Source organism: Stylophora pistillata, chromosome 10 (genome assembly GCF_964205215.1).
Source record: "Stylophora pistillata chromosome 10, jaStyPist1.2, whole genome shotgun sequence".
NCBI lineage: Eukaryota > Metazoa > Cnidaria > Anthozoa > Scleractinia > Pocilloporidae > Stylophora > Stylophora pistillata.
Genome location: NC_142528.1, coordinates 8,333,489 through 8,355,966, shown reverse-complemented (window position 1 = coordinate 8,355,966; position 22,478 = coordinate 8,333,489). Strand labels below are relative to the sequence as shown.

Here is a 22,478-nt window from a genome sequence, read left to right as displayed (position 1 = left end):
CTACAATAAATGAAAGGTATGAATGGGGATGCTCTGTACAATACGAGTAGTATCTCCAACAAAGTTAACGTCAAAGAACTTTCAACGTGATTGCTTTTTGCCATGGTGTTTACTTTCATTTTCGCCCATTTTACCACAGATTACTTTAGTGTAGCCTACGCGATGCTGCGAGAGTATCTTGTAAGCCTCTCGCAAAGCGCGTGGGAGTCGAGGCAGCGAGTGAAATATCTTTGTGGGATCTAGCATGATACAGGTATTGGTGTGATGCCCACGAGACGCATGGCAGCAGCTCCTACAAGAGCCTCCTTAGAGGCTAATTTCAGTGGTTGTCCACCCAAACAAAGCTGAAACAAATTTGAACGCTCAACAACGACCCCAACTGTGAAAGTCCTTACACTTTTAACCAGCACTGTAGCATTTACGATGTACATGCTTATTTGTTCCTGTGAACCTTCAGCAATTAACACACATCGTACACTTCATTTTTATGTGTTCTTTATTCTTGGAAATTCTTTCCCAGGATATACCACAAAGAACAGGAGAATACAACTATCTCTTGAAAAGAGAACATCACTCTGGAAACATATTTTCGCTGCCAAATCGGAATTTAAAACAGATCTTACCGCGTTGTAGTTGCAAATCGCACAACAAACGTATGCAAAGTCAACTCGGTTGAATTTTGACAATTTGTCTAGATCTTTGGTCTAATAAATTAAAGAGTTACGTTTTAAATAAGTCAAGTGTTTAGAACTCTACATTTTATTATTATCATTATTATTATATATCTATTACTTATTATATATCTATATTATATATCCATTATCTCTATTATTATTATTATTATTATTATATATCTATTACCTTTCCTGAGCAGCCTTCTATATAGGGTTCTAGATTTGCCATTCACCTTTCTCTTTTCTCTACAGTTTTAGATATGCTTTTAGATACACTTATCAGATTATTAGACTTTGAATCTGTTCAGATTTGACTCCGTTATTTATAGTTTTCCAGACGCTTTGACATTAAAAAAAAAGGAGTAAATGTGAGCCAAAAGTGAGTTATTTTGGATCGTTTTTTACGCTGTTAATATTTTGTATCTATTACTATTATTATAATTATTATTATTATTATTATCATTGTTTTAGTATTATTCTTGAAGTCTCCCGAGTTCCATGCAGACGTAATTCAATCCTTGGCTTCTGCTTGACTCTGCAGTAATGTATCTCGAAGATGCTTTGGAGTCGGCAACATGGGTCCTAAAAAGAACAGGAAATAATGCGCATGTTTGTGACAGACAGACGTATTGCACTTCAAAGGTGTGCAAGGGCGACTCAAAAGGGATCCACTGGGAGGGGCAGGGGACGTGCAGGTTCCCTGGTAAACTTCACCGTCTAACCGTTCGCACCGCTTGCCAGATTGGTCTCAGTTTTCTCGACAGCACTGAAATCTAGCCAGTTGATGTGTTCTTTTGGGTGTATTAAGTTCGGCACGATATCTCTTTACTGAAATTTTGGTATCTCAGTTTCATATGTATGAAGCTTTCCCCGTAAATTAAACTTATTAAATTTCTTTTAAAATTGCAACAAAATGGGTAGCAATACCGTTACAGCCTCTAACAATACTAGTTGTAAAATCTCCTTAGAATGTACAAGTAACTTGGCAGGCAATCTGTACGTACGTAAATCGGAATCACCGAAAATACAAGGTATACATTTTCTCGAGAGGCATCCTACCTTCTGTGTAGTGTCCTTGACAATTTATTGGCGCCGTTTTCTGTGTCATCATAATCTGTAAAAAAATAAAGGGGGATGACACGGAATACTTGTCAGATAAAAATTCTGCTGGTGTGGATGACTTGAAAAGGGCAATCGCCAGTGATATAACAAAGAGTTGAAGATAAATTTTACTCCACTGTGGGCATGTTTCCTCGACAACTTCACAGTTCCTTCTTTCGTGAGTGTGTGTTCATCGAGATGTGAAGCAGAGTCACTGAAGGAGGGGAGCTTTGGGATTTTCGGTTTTGACTGTTTTTAGATCGGTTTTTTCGGTTTTTGGGCCTAAAAGGTTCGGTTTTTCGGTTTTGATGTTCAGAGCGGTTTGCGGATTTTACGTGTTTTTGTATTCCGTTTTCGGTTTTCGCGAAAACTCTGATGCGGTTTTCGATTTTCCCTTTTTGACCCCTTTAAAGGTGAAAATGTAACGGTTTTGTCAGGTTTGCATGCGGTTTTCGGTTTTGCCGCCTTTTTTCGTCGGGTTTTCGTTTTTTGAGGTTTTTTCCTCCGGTTTTGCGGTTTCCCAGAGGCCCCAATGCCCCCCGCCTAAAGGCAAAGCCGACAGCTATTCTAGCTTTCAGAGTGCTTTCCAAACTTCCCAAGTGCCTCACATCTCGATCAACGCACCGCTGACACGAGAACCGATTGCTTTGCAACATTTTCAAAGCAGTTATTTGATAGCGTTTCATGAAAAGAAAATCCCTCCGCTCCGCTTTAGTGCATAAATTCACGACATAAGGATGCGCAATCAGAAAGAAACCCAGTTTTACACGAAAACACCAGGTATGTTACGATCAACTTTGTAGGATATCTGTGTCGTAAACATGTTGCTCATAATCAAAACTCAACCCCAGGGACATCTAAGACGTTGTGTAGCTCACCTTAAAGCAGGTTGAAGCAAAAAAGGAACGAAGATCGCTCTGAACAACATTTTCAATGAAACGGCGTAACGGTAACATATGCGAGTTTGGTGCAGTCCTGTAAAAATGAGCAAGAAGTGGTTGATATTTACAAGATTGAAAAAAAGGGGGAACAATACAGCAACACCACCAATAACCACAACTTTTAAACTCTCTATGTATTCCGTTAACCAATTATTTTAAAAAGGGAGTTACTTTCTACAGTAACTGTGGTCCTGCCTCGGTACGGGGCATTATAAGATTTTATCAACTGAGTTAATAATCAAACAACGACTATATGAAATTCATATGTCTGAACTGCGGTTATAGAAACGTATTTGTGCACGATCCTCGCAGTAAATAGCACTGTTTAAGCAATAGTGAAGATCAGACCTGAAAAAATTTCAGGCCTATACGGAATTCGAACCACTGACCTCTGCGATACTAGTGCGGCGCTCTACCAATTGAGCTAACAAGCCAACTGGGAGCAGGTCATCAAATTAATTCGACATAAACCCGTAAGATGATAAATCAAACGCAACGAATATATGAAATTCATATATGTGAACTGCGGTTGTAGAAACGTATTTGTGCACGATCCTCGCAGTATAGAGCACTATTTAAGCAATAGTGAAGATCAGACCTGAAAAAATTCAGGCCTGTACGGGAGTTAATAATGTAAAATGACCATCGTAAAGAGTTCCTACAGCTGCAGTTTCGAGCGTTGGCTATTCGTCAGAGCGAGCCAATTATTCAGTTTTGATTGTCGCCTACCATTGCGTCAAGAAGTCTTCCACCATGTGGTGAATGCGATCTGGTCTAGGAAGAACAACTTCTTTTGTTTCTTTAGGTAAAGCTGAAGAATAAGAAGAAAGAAAATATCAAATGGAGACATAGTTTGATTAGACGTCAAATTCTGAAGCTGAAATTATGAGAGATGTATGGCAGATGGTAAATAAAATCACGGGTGACATCCTAAAAGTGAAAGGGTCAAAACGAAGAAAGGAAAACTTAGAAAAAGTTAAAGAAAGAAAAGAAAAAAACGATAAAAGAAAACCACGAGTGTTACCTGTGGGAGGTTCTTTATAGAAGTAGAGGACCGGATGCAGAAAGTTTGATTTATGTGCCTCTCCTGGTTCCCCTGTGGCACGGTCTGCCTTAAACGTGTCTTTACTGTGGTAACAGCAGAGAAATTATCAGCAGACAAACGCTCACACAATTGCTAATTCCAAGTTTTTATTTTTTATTTTTAGCTCAATTCCAATTTCAGAATAAGTTACGTAGAAGCTTACTACATTACAGAAGGCAGAGGAAATTAAATCAATATCTCGCATGAGATGGAAAGACAGTCATGCGAGCACTACTTTTGAGTAAAATCATAAATCGGAAATTTTTAAGCTTTTCACTCACCCAGCTCCAGAGAAATCTTTGCCATACTCCATATTGAGAACTATCATTGGGCCTGCTGGACGACCAGTGAACTCTGGCGGAACAAAAAACATAATTTTACTTAAAATTGACAAATTACAAGGCGAGTCCAGCAGTAGGAGAGCTGGTGGGCCTAAAGAAAGCCTCAAGAAGAGGCGCAACGACAGCAGCAAAGACGAAACTTTTGAAGTTTTGCACATCAGTTATACTACTTCGACTTGCGACGTGATATAATTTTGCTTAAATTAGCCTGCGAAGCAAGCCCTGGGGGAAAGAAGGGGGGATTGGGGGGAGCGGGCTTCCTTCGCAGGCAAGCTTAAATTAGCATGTGGATCTCTCTCGTTGGGCGTTTTCACAGGCCGCTCAAACCCATCAACACGGAAATCCATAAATTTGGGTTTTCTTTACTGCGCTCTGTGAATGGTCCAGAAAACTCGGGCCACCCTCTCTAACAATTAAGTCAATCACCACTTAGGCATTCGCATTTTTCCGCGCTTCCAGCAGTTTTCTTGTGTTTAACAAACTTAAAAGTTCTCATTGCCCCTTGTAATAACTCAATTGGGCTTTGGTCTTACCATACAGTCGAAAAGTTCCTTAGAGTGCGTCACTTTTGGCACAATCTGACGCTAAAGGGGCAGTCTTTCGCGCAACTGCGCAACCACCCCTCACCTAACCCAATATTTACCCCAACTCGTTACAAGTTGACTGTTGTTTGGTTAGGGGAGGGAGGAGTAGGTGCGCAATTTCTTAGAATCTGACATTGATCCGAAATATCAGATGATGACCAGCTCGAAGCAGTACTTCGTTATGATCTGTGTGAGACAGCAGATCATGACAACATTACCTTCAAATTGATGTACAAGTCTGATTGGAAATTCCTCGTAGTATTCTACTTTTCCGTTATCACCTGAAGAAAGAAATATATCTTATTAAAGTTTGGAAAAGTCCCCCGCACAGTGTTGTAAAGCGCATTAAAGCATTTACATGGAAATGCACTAAAGAAATTGATCTATATTATTACTATTATTATTATTATTATTATTATTAGTATTATTATTATTACTATTATTATTATTATTATTATTATTATTATTATTATTATTATTATTATTATTATTATTATTATTATTATTAACCAAGCGCGAGAGCCGTACTGGGAGAATATCGGCCCGAGGTCTTTTGTACGGACCTCGCTACGCTCGGTCCGTACAAAAAAGACCGAGGGCCGATATTCTTCCAGTACGGTCTCGAGCAAGCTTGGTTAATAAGAGATTTATTATACGACTGAAGTTCAAAGGGACACAAGTGCGGTATCATTCGGGACCATTCGGGACAGTGCCCGGTCTAATACTTAGAGAATATTGGACCGGCAATAGAGCATTTTGATTGGTTGATGTTAGTTATTGGCCCTCTGACTGCCCGAGTCGTGTAATAAAGCATAATATCAAATGTAACTGATACTTTGTGTTCTCCTTAGGAAAGCAATAACTAACATCCTTGTTTTCCTAATTGCACAAAACCATCACAGATCATACCTATTTCTAAATCCTACACTGAGCTAAGTAAGGTGGATGCTTTTTACAGTCGTGTGCTTGGTTGCCAAGCCTTTGAACAGAAGTGAGGCTAAGGGTGACCTTGTTATAATAAAAACGTTGCTGCTTTTCAAATGTTAATTATTTTAATATCACGCTAACTAGATACTGGTCTCTATCACAACAAGGTCACCTCCAGCCTCAGTCCCGCAAATCAAAGGCTTGGCAACTAAGTGTACAACGGTAAAATGGCCCATTGAGTGTCGAAAACGATCCCACAATGCATTGATTTTACATCGCTTCTCTCGACGATTGTTGTAAATTTCCCCTAATTCTATTTTTTCTAATATGCCTCAAAATTATTCAGCCCGAAAAACCCACTTTTTTCTAACGTTAGTGTTGTAGTCCTCAAACAAGTTTATCAAATCAGCTTTTTACAAATGACTGTAATTCCCAAATTATGGGGTAATAAAGCTGTTGTTGTTGTTGTTGTTATTTTACGTCTGCTCCATGAATATGTAATTGGCAATCTGTCTTTCTTCCACAAGGTTCCTTTTCAAAGGTGTCATTCTAAAATTTATACTCACGCAGTATCATGACTTCTCCCAGGACACCAAACATCTGATAAATCCCCTGTTGGAATCAGGAAAAAAGGTTGGCGCGCATTTTAAACACGTACGAAATTTACGCGAGGTGAATTATATATTTTAACGACCGCTGATAAAATCCAAGTTCAAACTAAAAATTCACTTTAGAGTATGAAAATTCAATTGATTGTTCTTTCTGCTCGTGCGAGAACAGTCCTTTTGTCAGTTTCAATTACTGACAATTCGAGGATAATTTGAGTGGATGTCAACATCAGAGTCAAGCAGGCGATGACATCATCGGAGTCACACGACTCTGATGATGACTTCCACTAAGGTTTTCGAAAAGTCAGTCACTCTCACCTAGTCAAATACACAACACGATCGATGAACTGTTACAACTGTTTTTAAACCATTTGCTGGAAACTGAAACTTGAAAATGGACCTTGATTAACAGATGGACACTAAGTAATATCTAGCGAAAATTTCTTTAGTTTGAAAATCAGTTGAAAAACTGAATGAAACTCGCTAAGAGAAACCAAAATAAAAAAAAAAACGAACCGATGCCTCATTAATCCTTCTAAGTATCACGTTTACAACTTCTGCAATGGCTACTGTCACATGAGGCCAGACTACTTTATGGTTACGCCATTCCAACACACGATGAAGAGTCCGTGCTGCAGAAGAACAAAGTATTATGCCACAGGTCAAAACTGTTCCGGTGATTGAGAAACGTATCGATGATTGACAAGAAACATTTGAAATATTAACCCCGGTTATGTAAGACCTCGTGCTAGACTATCCGGTTTTAGTTTTGCCAAAGGATAATGTGGGAAGTGTGTTTACTGAATGTACGAAGGATTTTTAGGCTTTGTGCCAGTGTCTTACGAATGCCAATGTTAACGAGGACACGCTTGGACAAATGTAAGTCGACTATTTTACTAATTGTAATTTTCTTTTTTACAGCCACTGATTATGTAATTCTACTGTTATGTAATTCTTCTGTTGCCATTAAATCATGTTCTTCTTGATCCCCGGGAATTCTATTTAACGCCAGTCCAAAAACAGTCACTAACAAGTCTAAAAGAATTAAAATAACTTGCGATCGGGATCGTTTTATTTTTCCACGCTGAAAGTGGAAGGCTGGCCTAAGCCTGCAACTGCGGCGGAAATAACAGAATCAAAAGGGTTTTACGAAAACTATGACCCCATAAAATCGAATCCGTCGAAACATAAAGTCAAATTGTAACCAAAATAGGTCTAATCTGTCAAATTATCTACTGTCTGATCCTTTCCACCGAGTTTTAAGTCAAATGTCACGGTAAATTTAGGGTCTTGGTTTTCGTAATTTCGAAAACAAAGACCCCTTATAGTTTTCGTCGTTACGAAAACGAAGACCCCACCAAACCAATCTGTAAAATTTCTACAAAGTCGAATTACGACCGTTCAAAGACTATAATCCGTAAAACAACCAAAAACTACTATCATACGCGTGCTAGACCATCCGCTTCTTCCGGCTAAGGGAATATATTGTGAGATTTGACGCCACTATCCCGGTCGGTAGGATTATATCATAAATTAAATAGTAACTAAATATTTTTAATAATAATTAAAAAACATATATCTATGTATATATAAAATTCTGTATACGTGAGAAACCCTGACCCTGTACACCCTAAGTAATCATACTTAGATAGAATAAATGTTTGAAAAGAAAATTTGCCCTGAGCGGGATTTGAACCCACGTCCCTCCTGTTACTAGTCAGGTGTGATGACCACTACACTATCAGAACAACCATGCTGGCAACACGGCAATCGAAGATGTGATTTACGTGATCGGAGACGTAGTCTCCCGGGAACTTTAACTTTCAAAGTGACAGGGTAGGGGAAGCCTATAACCCCATATGAAACCCAACTAAGGATCTATTAAAGATACACGACCGAAGTCAACTTAGCGGATGACAAAGGAGGATCCAATTACGGATACAGGCTAATTTCAATAACAAATTCTGTATATGAGGGAAACCCTGACGCAGCTCATATTGATAGATTATTACTTACGAGAGAGGCCTACTGGACCGCACAACTTTGTACACTTAGTCCCCATGGACTTAACAAAGACTCGAATTAAGATCCAAAAATTGCGTCCGCTATAATACGTAATTAGGGCATAATTTACGCAATGCAATTGAATTCCTCGCAACCAATCGTGGTTATTTCGCGCCCCTTGCACATTCTTGCCTTTAACTCATTATTATATCTTATTATTTAGGTATGTAGTGCATTACGTAATATTATTTATATTTCTTACGTTTAGTATAAATTCAGGTCATTCTATAAACCTACTAGGATTTTTAGTTTTTAGTTTTTATGTAAATACGTTCCACCTGAAGAAGGCCGAAACGTCGCCACATTAAAGCTGGAACAGTTAGAAGTTTGCTTCATGTTTCATCGTTTTACACTTACTTAAAATTTACATTGAAGCACTGTATCCTCCTTGGATCCTTCTACTGGGAGCTCATCGTTTGGTGTACCTTTTCATTCCGTATATATATATATATATACATGGATATGTTCTTGTTGTGCGATTTTACGCCGTTAACGGCGTAAAATCTACCATTATATAAACTACCGGTTAAAGGAAATTACGCTGTTTGTTAACGGCGTAAAATCCCCCACTATATATAACACTGACTGAACGAAATTACGCCGTTAGTTAACGGCGTAAAGTCTCCGCCTGATCGTCAAGTATGATGGTAATTCGACTTTGTAGAAATTTTACAGAATGGTTTGGTAAAGGTCTTAGTTTTCGTAATTACGAAAACTAAGAGGGGTCTTGGTTTAGTCTGTGTATATATTGGGAGATTTTACGTCGTTAACTAACGGCGTAATTTCGTCCAGTCTGTTCTATATATTGGAAGATTTTACGCCGTTAACTAACGGCGTAATTTCGTCCAGTCTGTTATATATATTGGAAGATTTTACGCCATTAACTAACGGCGTTATTTCTTTTACTAAGTATTTGTGTTAGATATAGTAGTTAATATATTTAGTGTATGATTTTACGCCGTTAACTAACGGCGTTAAATCGTACAATATACAGACCGAGTTAGTGGCGTGAAATCTCACAATATACAGACCGAGGTAATCGCATAATTCGCCGTTATCTGATACGCCTTCTTCTAATAATTTGCAGACATATATTATCAGCATTGTAGCTTTATAAAGAGGGTGAAAGCCATAGACCATCTACGTATAATTGTACACTGAAAATATGCCTCACCCTTATTGGTCTAGAATTTTGGTTGTTTATTCTTAAAATCATAAAATTGGTTTTCCACCGAAGATGGATTTTTGTCTTCGTTGCGGGCTGACATGTCGCTGCGACCTACATGTCTGATCATCAAGTGGTCAAAGGCGTTATCGATTAAACATCACACAAAAATACGGATTTTTTTTCCTTTTCTGGCCAGGTAATAGATAGAAAAGTGCTTTTATAAAAAGGGTTACATTGCGTTTTTCTAGAGTTTATTTTTATCGTTACCACCCTGGAGATCACTGGGTTACAATGCAAAGGTAGATGAGGGGTAGGGGAGAAACAGTCTGTTAGGGATAATCGCTAAAATCACTCATTAAAAAGCAGATCGTAGATCAGCACGCGTATGATAGTAGTTTTTGGTTGTTTTACGGATTATAGTCTTTGAACAGTCGTAATTCGACTTTGTAGAAATTTTACAGATTGGTTTGGTGGGGGTCTTCGAAACTAAGACCCCTAAATTTACGTTTAATTTGACCTAACACTCGGTGGAAAGGATCGGACAGGAGATAATTTGACAGATTAGACCTATTTTGATTACAGTTTGACTTTATATTTCGACGGATTCGATTTTAGGGGTCTTAGGTCTTAGGTCTTAGTTTTCGAGGGTCTTAGTTTTCGTAACACCCGAATCAACACCCTATCGAAGATTGTTCAGGTTTTGAAGTCTGACTCAAAACAGAACCAATTGCAAGAGCTACGCTGAAACTGTAAAGCCTTGGCTAAGCTGAGAAACGCTAAAATAACATGTCTCCATAGTTTAAACTTGACGTGATCATGTTTTTAAACCGTTTCCTTCCCTAATTTTTCGCTGTAGTACCTTTGATGCGTGCTCTAGCCTAAAACGTGTTTCTAGAACTAGCTAAGATATCAATGTCTGATTCAGTCAAGTTTACATCAAATGTACCGGTGTATCGAAAGCCATGAATGAATCCTCCAGCTGATTTTCGGAAGTCAACAGAATGGGTGTTTGTTCCAGCTGCAAAGCAAAAAAAAAAAAAAACATCGCATTCAAAATCAATTTCTTAGATTTATTTTAGAAGAAATGTATGGCAAACAGTAAAGATAAGGTAGCTTTTAAATCTTGTGCGCGAAACTTTTCAAAAAGCGTGCGATAGTTGTATCAGCAGATGCTTTAACTTGTTGGAGAACAAACTGTGTGACCGTTACGCCGAAGATTCCTGACAAACCTACCAAAATAAAGTCTTGGAATTGAAGTAGACTCATAGCTCGGTTTGATAGCTGGGTACTTTTTAGATCGCTTTCCTCTGCTTGGTCTTGGCTTGGTTGTGTTGTCAAATATGGAAAAGTCGAACTGATAAAAAGAGAAGGAACTTCTTAGCACAGCTATCAATAACTTCCCGTAAGTTATCTTCCAAATTAGTCAATACCATTTATTTAAAAATAATGACTCATTGAAGTGGAGGTGAATAATTGTTTTAGAAGATATCATAGTGAGACCAACAACATAGTTAATTTCTGTTAATAGGATGTAATAGCGAATAACTAATCTTGGCGCGCGATTTTGTCTCTTCGGTTGCTCAGAGGTGAATGGTCCTTGCTAATCACTTGCGAACTAGCCAATCTGCTTTTAGGCACTATTCACCAGTGTAGTATAAATCAAACTGAAATACAAGGGGAAGTCCCCAAGACAAAAAAAGCTTAGACTCTTAAAAAAAGCCCCAGAAAATCTATAATGCTATAAATTGTCACTTATTAATCTGGTAGAAATAATTTCAATTGTCACATGTCCAGATAAAAAATAATTGTCACTCTCTTCCGTTGAAATTTTGAAGTGTGCTATTAGTTTACCCCTTTGACCCCTTAAGAGTGAATAACGTCTAATTTCTCCTTACAACATCCCCCCCTGAATCAAACATTAAGGTCATGAGAATAAAGGAAATGATCACAAACAAACGAAGCTCTTGATTGTTGAACAAATTCTCCTTGTCAGCTCCTTAGAAAATGTATAGAAAACATTATAGAGAATATGCAAACTGATTGTAAGGTGTATACCTTGAAACCTAAGCAGCGAATAATGCGATCATAGGGCTCTCTCACAGCAAAGTTGTCGGCTGAAAAAGAAAGATTGGATTTTTTAAAACACAATCAAAGAGGATGGTTGACACTCTTTCAAAATATATCACAGCAGCGAGAAAACGTGAAAATTGAACTACACCTGATCAAAGTGCTGGCTTAAGTTTATCATGCCTTGCACAAATGTGCGATTGTTACTGTTCAGATTCATTCATGGTTTTTACATGAGAGAGATGAGATTACCTAAACACTTCACGCACTTGAGTTCATCAAGAATATTTCTCCAAAAATTGAAAGTTATGAGTTTGTTGAATTTATTGAAGAATTTAAAAAAAAAAAAAGATTAACCAAAATACTCTGACCTAGCTACCTCTTATTGCTATCTTTTAAAGAATAAAAAACACTATACTGACATTGACAGTTCATTAAAGAATAGGACAGCAGTACTCCCTTACGTGCTCTTCCACTCTCGGAGATTGGCTGGTCTGCTGTAACAATGTTCTCTCCACTGCCATCAAAGGCATCAACAAACAGTTTTCCATCTCTTTTTATGACAGCCATTTCCTCTATAGGAGCCTCTGTGTAAAACATTAAACCCAGATATATATACTAAGTTAAAAGAGTGCAAGATTTCCAACTTTCAGAATAGGCCACTGTGCAGTAATGTTATTAAGGTACTTACAACATCCTCTTACGGCAAATCAAGTTTTTTTTTTGTGGTGGGGGGGGGGGGGAGGATATCACTGAGCTCACGGGTTGGTGTGTGCAATGGTTACTGCCTTGACTCAGTCAGGTTCAATACAATTATCAATCCTTTATACCAATTAAAACATCAGTATGCATATTCTCCGTACTGTACCCTATACAATTACTAAGATGCTGCAAGGAGAATTTGTTTAACAATCAAGAGCTTCTTTGGTTAGTGATCACTTTTTTTCTTCTCATGACCTTAATGTGTAATTTAGGGGTAATACTGTTAGGAGAAATAAGCTGCTAATCACCCTCAGATCAAAGGGTTGAAGCAAACACTGATGACTGCCAAGTGAAAAATGAAAAGGTGACAGAACTGGAATTGAAAATCACTTTAGACAAGAAAAAAAAAAAAAACCTTACCCAACAATGCATCTAGAGATTTCAATTGATATGTGTCCAATATTCCATTATTCACAGCTCTGTTAGAGAAAAAGAAATTTAAACCAGTTATATTAATCAGTGGAAAGTTGTAGGAGAGTCTTGAAAGACTGTATACCACAGATGTCATCAGAATGACTGAGTATACTATTTTGGTATAACCCAAGTAAATGTTTGGGATGGTTTCTTGTTGTCAGAGTGTGTCAATGCAGCAATTTTGTGACTGGAGGAAAAAGAAATGGGTTGCACAGCTCATTTAAGCAATCAGCTGTGAGTAATTTAGCACTTAAGTCAACTCCTTCTCTCCCAGGGCTGATCAGTGGGTCAATTCTCCTTACATTGTTAATAAATTCTCTGAGACAAACATCAACCTATGGGATACTGCTTGATTTAACATCAAATTCTCAGGGAAAAAATTATGAGAGATGTTTGGAATTAACAACGTAGATTATCAATTTGAATCCTGTAGAGACCATCTTCTACCACTCCAGTACCCTACCTCAAGTCACCAACATAGTGGGTTTCCCAAGATAAACGAACCCTTGATCTGCAATAAAATGAAACAGTATTCAACTAAGTCACAGATTTGAAGAATAAGAAGAGTACTAACAAGTGATTCACCTGTAGCTTCTCCCTTCAATAATCATACATTATCTTGCAGACAGGTAATGAGAATACTCAAACTTATCAAGTAGAAGTTGTTGTCTTTATCTAACACCAAATCCTCCGGACTAATTCACAAGGAAATGTGTTACAGGTAGAGGGGAGAATGAACAATCATATCTTGGGAGTTAGGGTCGACCTACCTAGTTATCTAAGGGTTGTTTCAAAGTTAACCCTTTAACCCCTAAAAGTGATTAACATGTAACCTCTCTCTAAAGTATCCATATATTATCCAGTAAACAGGTTATGAGAATACTGAAACTTATCAGAAAGAAGTTTTTGTTTTGATCTAACTCAAATTCTTATTACTAATTTACAAAGAGATGTTGAGCAGCCAAAGGGGAGAATTAACAAGCAGATCTTGGCAGTTAAAGGGTTAATAAATAAAGTTAAGAAATTTGTTTCCCCCTACCCACTTCTAGTGCCTATAACATGCATCTCTGTTAATTGCACAAAGGAACTACATCACAATTTGTGTGCATCTTGATTAATTTAAGCTTAATAAGTGTAAAATCCATTATGTTTCATCCGTTTTAATCTTTTTCCTCGCGTAGTAATCCATAGATCCCCTTAGATAATTATTGCCCCTTTGTTGTCTTCTATCTCTCCGAACAGTTCTTTTGTAGCCTCTTTTATGTTGATAGAAGTTTACAAAAGACTATCACAACAACATCAGACAACCCCTCCAAAAAGCAATTCAACATGATTATGTTTAACAAAGATCAAGGTAATTTGGTTATATCAACTCAGTTGAAATTGTAAATTGGCCACCATAACAAGTAAAAAAGCTGACGTATTGAGCGTTAGCCCTTCGTCAGAGCGAATGGAGTAATTTTGGGTTGTATGTGGGTTTAAATATAGAAGCGGAGGTATGCCATTGGTGGGAACATGTGTGACAGAGTCACTTAGGCTTATTTTCTACTTAAAACATGTTTGTTCTGTTTATTTTATTTTCTGGAATTGTAGTGATTTGTCAGTAATTTTCGTAATGTGCTAATTGTATCATTCCTGTACCTACCCTTGTCCTGTTGTGTAGGAGTAAACACCAATTTCCCTTATGTAATTCCTGTTTAATTGGCCGCTCCTAGCCCATATTTGGTTTTAAGTATTTTTACCTTTTCCTGTATTTTACTATAAGCTACAACTGTTTGCTTGGTAAGTTCAGTTGATTTGTTGCCTTCCTGAGAGTGCCCTTAAAGCTGCTTCCAAGCTATACTAGGTTTTGGTATGTTTCAGTATTTTATGTTTGTTTGAGCCCTAAGCTTAGCATGTAGTTGTTTCCATTTGTATTTTTGTAGTGATTTTCGGGTTAGAATTTGCTTAGTTTAGCCACATATTTCTTTTATCTTACTACTGTATTTTATTTATTTACTCTGACCTTTGTCACACAGCATGTAATTTCTTTGCTATATAAACTGCAATTGTTTTTGTATTAGCAGCTGTAATATTTTGCTTACCTGCTTCCAATTCATTGTTGCCATGATTCCTGTGTTTTCAGTACCAAATTATGGGTTCATTACACTTAGTCTAGTAATTTCATGTTCCCCTTTCACTGTTTTATACTGTATTAGCTCAAGTTGTAATATTAAGCCTGGCTAGCAGTCTTTGTTGAATTCATGCCTTGTGTAGCAATCACTATTTTTGATAGTTTCTGTCACAAAATTTCCTGTTTTCAAGTACTTTGTTTGTTTCCTTTCTTTTACTGAATTATTTCTGTCTGTAGGTTATCCTTTAGTGTTAAGTACTTTCTGCTAATCCATTTTAATCTTGTTACATCATTTAGCTCATTGGAGCTTTGTTTTCTTATTTATTGTTTAGTGTCACTCGTTCCTGTTTTTTTTTTTTTTTTGTACCATTGCATCTATTTGCTTTGTAATAAACTTGTAAATCTTCCTTCAGATCTTTTGTTCTTATGTCGACTGTTTTGGGCGTCTTACACATGGCAACGAGAAAAACACGAATAAATTAGTGGAATAAAAAGCATTCATTGATACCTGTGGGATTAAGAGTGCTGATTTGAAAGATTAACTTTGTGTTCAAGAGTTTTGCAGCTTTTCGTGTTGCTTAAATGTAAGGAAAGATCGCAGATTGCCACATGTTCTTTTGAATGATTAGGTAAATTAAAGTGTCTAGCGACTGGTTTGGATGCATCCTTAATTTGTCATTCCTTTCTACGTCACGAAGGTGTTCTCGGAATCAGTCACCTAGTCGTCTTCCTGTTTCGCCGATGCATAACTTTTCGCAGTAAGTGCAAGTTATGCAATGGATTACATTGGTGGAGGTGCAGTGAAGTGATAGGTGAACAAAGAACAAACCTGGCAAACATGTGAATCAAGTTGGTAGCTCCCATGATACTATCTGCTGTCTCAAATGCTGAGTTCCCTACATCAAGCAATAAAATCAAGAAGAGTTATTTAATAAATGTTTTTAACTGAGCAAATTTTCCCACCCAACATCTATGTAACATCTCACCTCTTCCTATGATCAGTACCGTTTGTCCCTCGTAATCATCAGGGTTTGTTGACATTTCAGAGTAACTCTAAAAAATTTTAAAAAAGAAAGAGTCTAAGTTACAGTCATACCTGTACCTACAGTATTAAAAGTATCTGGAATACATATTTTAACACTCCTTTGCAACTGTTTTCAGTTGTCATTAAGAGCTCTCCTTCTGCCATCCCCAAACCTTTGGCAACAAAATGTTTCATCAAAGTGCAGTTATTTCTTAAGTATGAAGGTATATAGCTATCACTTTAGTGTTTAAAAACTTCAGAATAGGTTGATATCTACATTTTAAGGAGCTAAGCTGTTTTAGACAAAATTCTTCAATTATCATAATTGTTGAAATATTTCCCCTTTCTTTCTCCTTTCTTTCCCCTTCCTCAATGTTGTTAAAAGGAAACTGGACCATCTAAAAGAAACCAACAAGGGGGAAGCAGGATCTTTCAACAAAATTTAAGAGAGGTATAGCTATGATATATTCCTTTTTTTTTATTACTGGTGAAAGAATTTGGTGTCACAAAAACACCTTTTGACTGATGGCTTTATCTATTCTCTTTCCCTATTTGCCGGGTAATGCACTGATGCTGGAAGGAGACTTCTATTCTAATCATTTGTGAGAAACAAAAGGCCAATTTTAAATTAAAACCCCATCTCTATGACATACCTCTGTGTATTCAAATCCCTTAAACTTTCTGGGGAGATTTTCAACAGCAATACCAGTGCTAACAACACAGAAAAGAACAAAGAGGTTAACAAGTTACAAAACCAAACAACAACTACAACTTAATTACAGTTCATCAAAACAGGGTTTTCAGTAACTTTTTTCACAAGTGGCTGCTGATAGTGTAGACTATGCCCTGAAAGGAAGCTGTAGAGTGAAAACCCAAACATGAGGTGGGCTGAACAGATGGCAGTAACCATGCACCTTGTTATATCTTTTTAAAGAAATAACATATCTACCATCTTCTTTTGTTACCTGATAACAAGATTCTTGCAGGTGTAATCAGTATCATTCTGATCTTTGAGGTGAAAAAGAGCTCCATCGCCTTCCCCATGTCTAGACACATGCAGTATATTTGTGTTGTACTGGACTTTCAATTTAAGTTTGGTGGCATAGTCATTAAGATACCTCACCTAAACAGAGAGGAAAAATCAGGTAAACAATATTTTGATTACTTTGATAATAAATGTATGGCACACAAGTAATTGAATAACAGAACAGGGATAGCTCAACAGCCAGAACACTTGCCCTTGGGTTCTATTTTTAAACCTGATGTCACACAAGGGTGAAATTTTTCTACAGTTTCTTATCTGTGCACCAAGGGGTTTCTCTCTAAGTTCTCTTGTTTTGTGCCTTCCTTAAGATGTACTAACATGCAAACTTCCACTCTCATGCAGACGCTGCAAACAAATTGCATCCTCACAGATTTCCCTCAACTGCAACCTACTATGTGATTATTTTTTAATTACTTTGTCATTGTTAAAGATTTTTCCTCCTGTGGGAGACACAGGGGTCTAATAGTTAGTGTACTGGACTCGAGGTTGAGAGGTCTGGCCGCATCAATATATATGCGTTATTAACCAAGAGTCAAGATGGCTGGATATTGGCCAAGTTCTTTTTACGCATTTTCATGGACCTTTGTCCCAGCTTGTCCATAAAAAATTCGAAAAAAGATCAAGGCTATATTATCCAGTCATCTTGACCAAACAATTTATTATATTGCAAAAAGATTTTGCTTTACTAAGAATTAAGAATGACTTCTTTACTTTGAGAGCTGGGAAAGAAAGCCAACTGTTTATAGCACATCAAACTCATGAGAGTCATTTCTGCTTTCTTTGTTTAGACTATCTTCTGCTGCTTTTTGTGTTTCCATTGCCAAAATTGTCCAAGAATTACGAATGTAGCTCTAATTCTATTTTTTTCAAGCATGGGATCAGTGCAGGCGATATCCCAAGTGGGCCAAGATGGGCCCATCTTGCCTGCTCAGTTAGCCGGTCAGAACACAGGATTTGCCTCATCTTGCCAATGGCCATTGCGAGCAATGTAGTAAGTTGTGTTCTTGGGCAAAACACTTTACTACCAGAATGCTTCTCTCCACCCCAGAGTACAAATAGGTACCAGCAAATTATCAGGGAAGCTTGATGAAATTAAAGGGGTTAACTTTATGATAGACAAGCATTCCGTCCATGGGGAAGTAGTAATACTCCTGGTTGCTTATGCTAAGGAAACCAGGATAAGCTCTAATTGGTGAAACACTTGGCTCCAGTGCAGACTTTACCATTACCAATCCTCCATAGGAAATATAATCATGGCAAAGGCGATTGGTTTATTCAAACTGGGACAAAACTGGCAAGGTTTTTCTTTTGGGGTAAAATGTCTGAAAGCTATTTAATAGTCCAGTTTACAGTTGCATACTTGGCTGCCAAGCCTCTGAATAGGAATGAGCCTAAGGGTGACCTTGTTATGATACAAATGTTGCTGCTTTTCAACTGTAAATTACTTTGCTATTATGATAACTAGATACTGGTCTCTATTCCAACAAGGTCACCTTCAGCCTCACTCCAGATCAAAGGCTTGGCAACTAATATAAGTACACAACTGTAAAATGGCCTACTGGAGTCAGCTCCAAAGAGCTGAGCAAAAAGATATCAAACTCACCAGGATATCAGCATCTGGGAAAAATTGTTTGGAATACTTAGTCATCAAAAGAGACTCATCATCACTGAGAAGTGAATTCCAATCATGACGCATGTTAAATTCTTTGTTTGTTTTTCCTGAAATTGGAGAAAATTGTTTCAAATCAGATTAGGCCAGGAGGTTTAAGTTTCCTTAAAAAAGAAAGATAGTCTAGTGTAAGTAGAAAACTTGATTTGACACAATTAACAAATGGTAAACAACACAGTGTACACTATTCAGTTATGGATGCACGCGGGAGGTTGCTAAGCACAAAAGAAGCGTAAGAGTCGCACAAGGCAATAGCCGAGAGCGACTCTAGCTTCTTGAGTGCTTAGCAAACCTCCCAAGTGCATCCATAACTCGATAGTGTATGCTGTGGTGTTTACCATTTGTTTTATAACATAACATTTGATATATTGTTGCAAAAGAGTTCCCTTTTATTTAACAAATCTTACGTGACCATAAAAAAACAAGCGTGGGTGGAAAAATAGTCTTTTGTATTTGCTCATGTCCGCAGTGTACACCCATGGGCAAATGGAGGACGCTGAATCGACCAATCAGATTGCGCGCTTTGCTCTGGTTATGTTATAATTAACAATTATTCCACGAGCACGCATTGGATATGAGATGATAGATAGCCAATGAGGCGTGTAGCACTGAGTTGGCTATAATCATCTCATCCAACAAGCGCGAGTGGAATAATTGTTTTATTAAAAACGCCCCCAAGATATTAGGCAAATCTTGCCAAATCTTAAATTTTTTAGCTCCCTTTTAATTTTAAGCTGACGTGTATGCTTACCCTATTTGTAGATTATGGTATATTGGCTCATATACCATAATGGCTAAGCCAATAAAAAGTCTTGAATTGCATTATCCAATGATCCAGTTTTTAATAATATGTTATAGTTTGCTTTAAGGGAATGTTGAGGTGTTACCAGGGCCTTTTGAGCAAGACCACTTCAGGACATGCACTTTTTGTTTTGTGATATCAATTCTTTACTTTCCACCACTCACCAATAATCTAAATGGAGGTAAGCTAGGTTACCATTACTCCATTGTTTTGGGGTTTTGTCCCAAAGAATGTCCAATCGATTTTTAACTCTTTGAACCCTAATATCAGTGTACACATTTTCCATACTGTTCTCTATACATTTCCTAACATGCCGACAACATTAATTTCTTTAATTAAGATAAGCCTTTTCACAATATTGTAGTTGATATAAAGTGTGCACATACAATTCCTAATTAGGGGTTGCTATGCATAAGAAAAAATGATAAGAGAGCGCAAGAAATGAATGAATAAAAATCATTCAAGCACTTTCCATGGTATGAAGTTTTTATTCTATACATACTGAGATCTTTTCTTACTGACTGAAACATTTCAAAGATTAGAAGTGAATGTCTGTGAAAACACCTTGTTCATACAATCAGGGACACCAATGATAGGATACTTCACAGTCTAAATCTCAGTATGTATGAAATAAAAAGGGGTACCTGTATGTCTCTTGTTGATAGATATCAACTTCCTATGCCTGGGATACTTTGCATAAAATGCACCTAAAAATTAGGTTAAATAAGACAACAATCAAAGATAAATTTTATGTAATGCACCATGCATTCACCTGAAGATCATGTTCCCAGGCATTTAATTAGCAAGTTCTGTTCAGAAGTGGATAGCTGACTAGAATATTCTTATAACAGAGTAAACTATCCTCACAGAAAAAGTGGGTTTTAAAAATTTGAATTCAAGATATTGGATATCAAATGTAACAAAGTTCTAGAACTTTGTTATGAATAAATAAAAGTGAATTACCCTATACAGATTGTACAGACCAGAGGAAAATTGCAAGTTTGATATTTTGAGTTTGTGCTGATTGAAGAAGTGAGAAAACATTAAAAAAAAAAAAGGAAAAAAGGAAATTGAGCAATGAAAATACAAACTGCCAATAATTGAAAAAAAAAAACCCTCTATTTTTACTCTTAAAAAGTCTAATTTTTTAGGGTAAAGTGTTGTGCCTATCTCATCATTGAATACAATTTTCTTACTATTACAAAATTTTTATTTAGCTATATTCATTCAAAGGAAGGATATTTTATTACATAGAGGAAAACAAACAGATGTTCATGTGCTCATCAAACAGGGGCAGCTGCTTTCTTGTATTTTCCATGAATAAATTTAAAACAATTGACTCAAATTTCGCATTACAAGAAATGTTAAAAACTACGTCCCACACATTTTCTTGTGTTTTATGACTCAAAATTGTGTTATTGAAGACAATCCTGAATTTTTAAATGTGAATGCTCAATATTTATATGCAGATCATACAATAGGTGATTTGTTAGATAACAGTTTTAATAAGAAAAAGTTACATAATTCAATGCCAAAGATAATTTAAGTAATTTATCTTTTTTTATTCCTCAGGTGTAAATCAGGAAGAAAATTGATGTGCTACTTCTCGTATTACAGGACCTAATAAAGGGTAAAACGCTGAACCGGAAGGGACATCAAAATGTAACAAAAAAATAATATGATCCGAAAATAAGAAAACCTATTACACAATTGTGCAAATAACGAAAGCTAGTTGACATTTCAAACTTTAATCCTCGTGTCACTTTCCTTCACGAAAGTTTATAACTCTCACGATCAAATGAAGGTTTTGAAATGGAAGCCTTTTCAGAGGTTCCATCTACGATCGATACAATCACGTTCCTGTTCGTCTGTCACCTGCAGCATTCGATCTGTATCGGTTTTATTCTTATGGCAGCTGCGGATGGTTTAGTTTTTCTTCACATTTCAATTGTGCTTCTAAATTGTCAGCCACTCATTACCCTCCAAACGAGTAACATATTGTTTAGCACTATTTTAAGATTGATTATCAATTATTTCCGACAAGCAACTTTGAGATGTTTGACTTCCAAATTTTTTTAAAAAAAATTCGATCACCAAAATTTGAACGTGATGAGCACCAATAAAACTATCTGAAAACAGTTCTAATCATAAAAATTACTACTAGCCCAAGTTAAAATCAGTCCTTTTCTAGCTAGACAATAAAGTCGAACGAACTGTGATTCTTAAAACGAAAGTTGTAGAACTTCAACACATCACGCAGGTTGCGCACGATTCGCGGATATAGAGATGAAAATAGATGTAAGTTTCACACTTTCGATTGCATTTAAAGAACTCGATACTTCATAAAATATCCTCAAATACCTGCGAGAGCGTCACGTTCGAAAATGATATAGTCACGGCCCGCACGCTCAAGGTAAAATCCTAACTGAAGCCCTGAAATGAGAAATTCCTAAAATTCAGTATCCACAAGTGCACATAAATTTACCAAGAACGTCAAAGTGTCCATCATTTTGTTCGTTTCAACTTGAAACAAGGGCAAGAATTTAAATTAAACGACGATTTAGGAATCACTCACCGCCTGGGCCAGCTCCGACAACACAATACTCGTGGTGAACGACATTTCCAGTTGATTTCGCAAACGATAAACAGGAAACGAAAATAGCGACCACACTGGTTAACCAGTTCATAGCGCGATTTGTAAGTCGTTGGTAAAATCGATTAGGGAAAGGAGAAAGCAAAATTGATGAAACTTTGGCAACTTGTTAACTCACAATGGGCATCATTAGGTTCCCAAAACAAGAAATCTTCACACGCAGATCCGCAGATGGTGTTTTGAAATTATTTGGCTCCTCGCTTGATCGTGATTGGCTGCCGTTAAGAGCCAATTAGCTATTAACAAAGAGACCATGGTTCGTATGATGTACGATCCTCGCAGTAGATAGCGCTATTTATACAATAGCGAAAATCAGACCTGAAAAAAATCAGGCCTGTACGGGACTCGAACCACTGACCTCTGCGATACTAGTGCAGCGCTCTACCAATTGACCTAACAAGCCAACTGAGAGCAGGCCGTTAAGTTGATTCGTAATA

The 22,478-nt window shown here is 37.1% G+C and overlaps 1 protein-coding gene across 1 annotated transcript; it reads right to left on the bottom strand.

Moving 5' to 3' along the window:
• Positions 1-478: 478 nt before the first annotated feature.
• Positions 479-22,315, bottom strand: LOC111334004 (FAD-dependent oxidoreductase domain-containing protein 2). The gene is made up of 23 exons (XM_088736381.1): positions 21,964-22,315; positions 21,750-21,821; positions 20,033-20,095; positions 18,521-18,636; positions 16,838-16,995; positions 16,526-16,583; positions 15,835-15,901; positions 15,678-15,744; positions 13,199-13,246; positions 12,682-12,740; positions 12,024-12,146; positions 11,548-11,606; positions 10,726-10,846; positions 10,439-10,510; positions 6,777-6,892; positions 6,219-6,264; positions 4,944-5,006; positions 4,082-4,154; positions 3,741-3,844; positions 3,446-3,527; positions 2,654-2,750; positions 1,734-1,788; positions 479-1,256 (listed from the first exon to the last, which is right to left on the bottom strand). The coding sequence occupies exons 1-23, from the start codon at positions 22,073-22,075 to the stop codon at positions 1,186-1,188; spliced, it is 1,902 nt and encodes a 633-aa protein (XP_088592507.1). The 5' UTR covers positions 22,076-22,315; the 3' UTR covers positions 479-1,185.
• Positions 22,316-22,478: the final 163 nt, after the last annotated feature.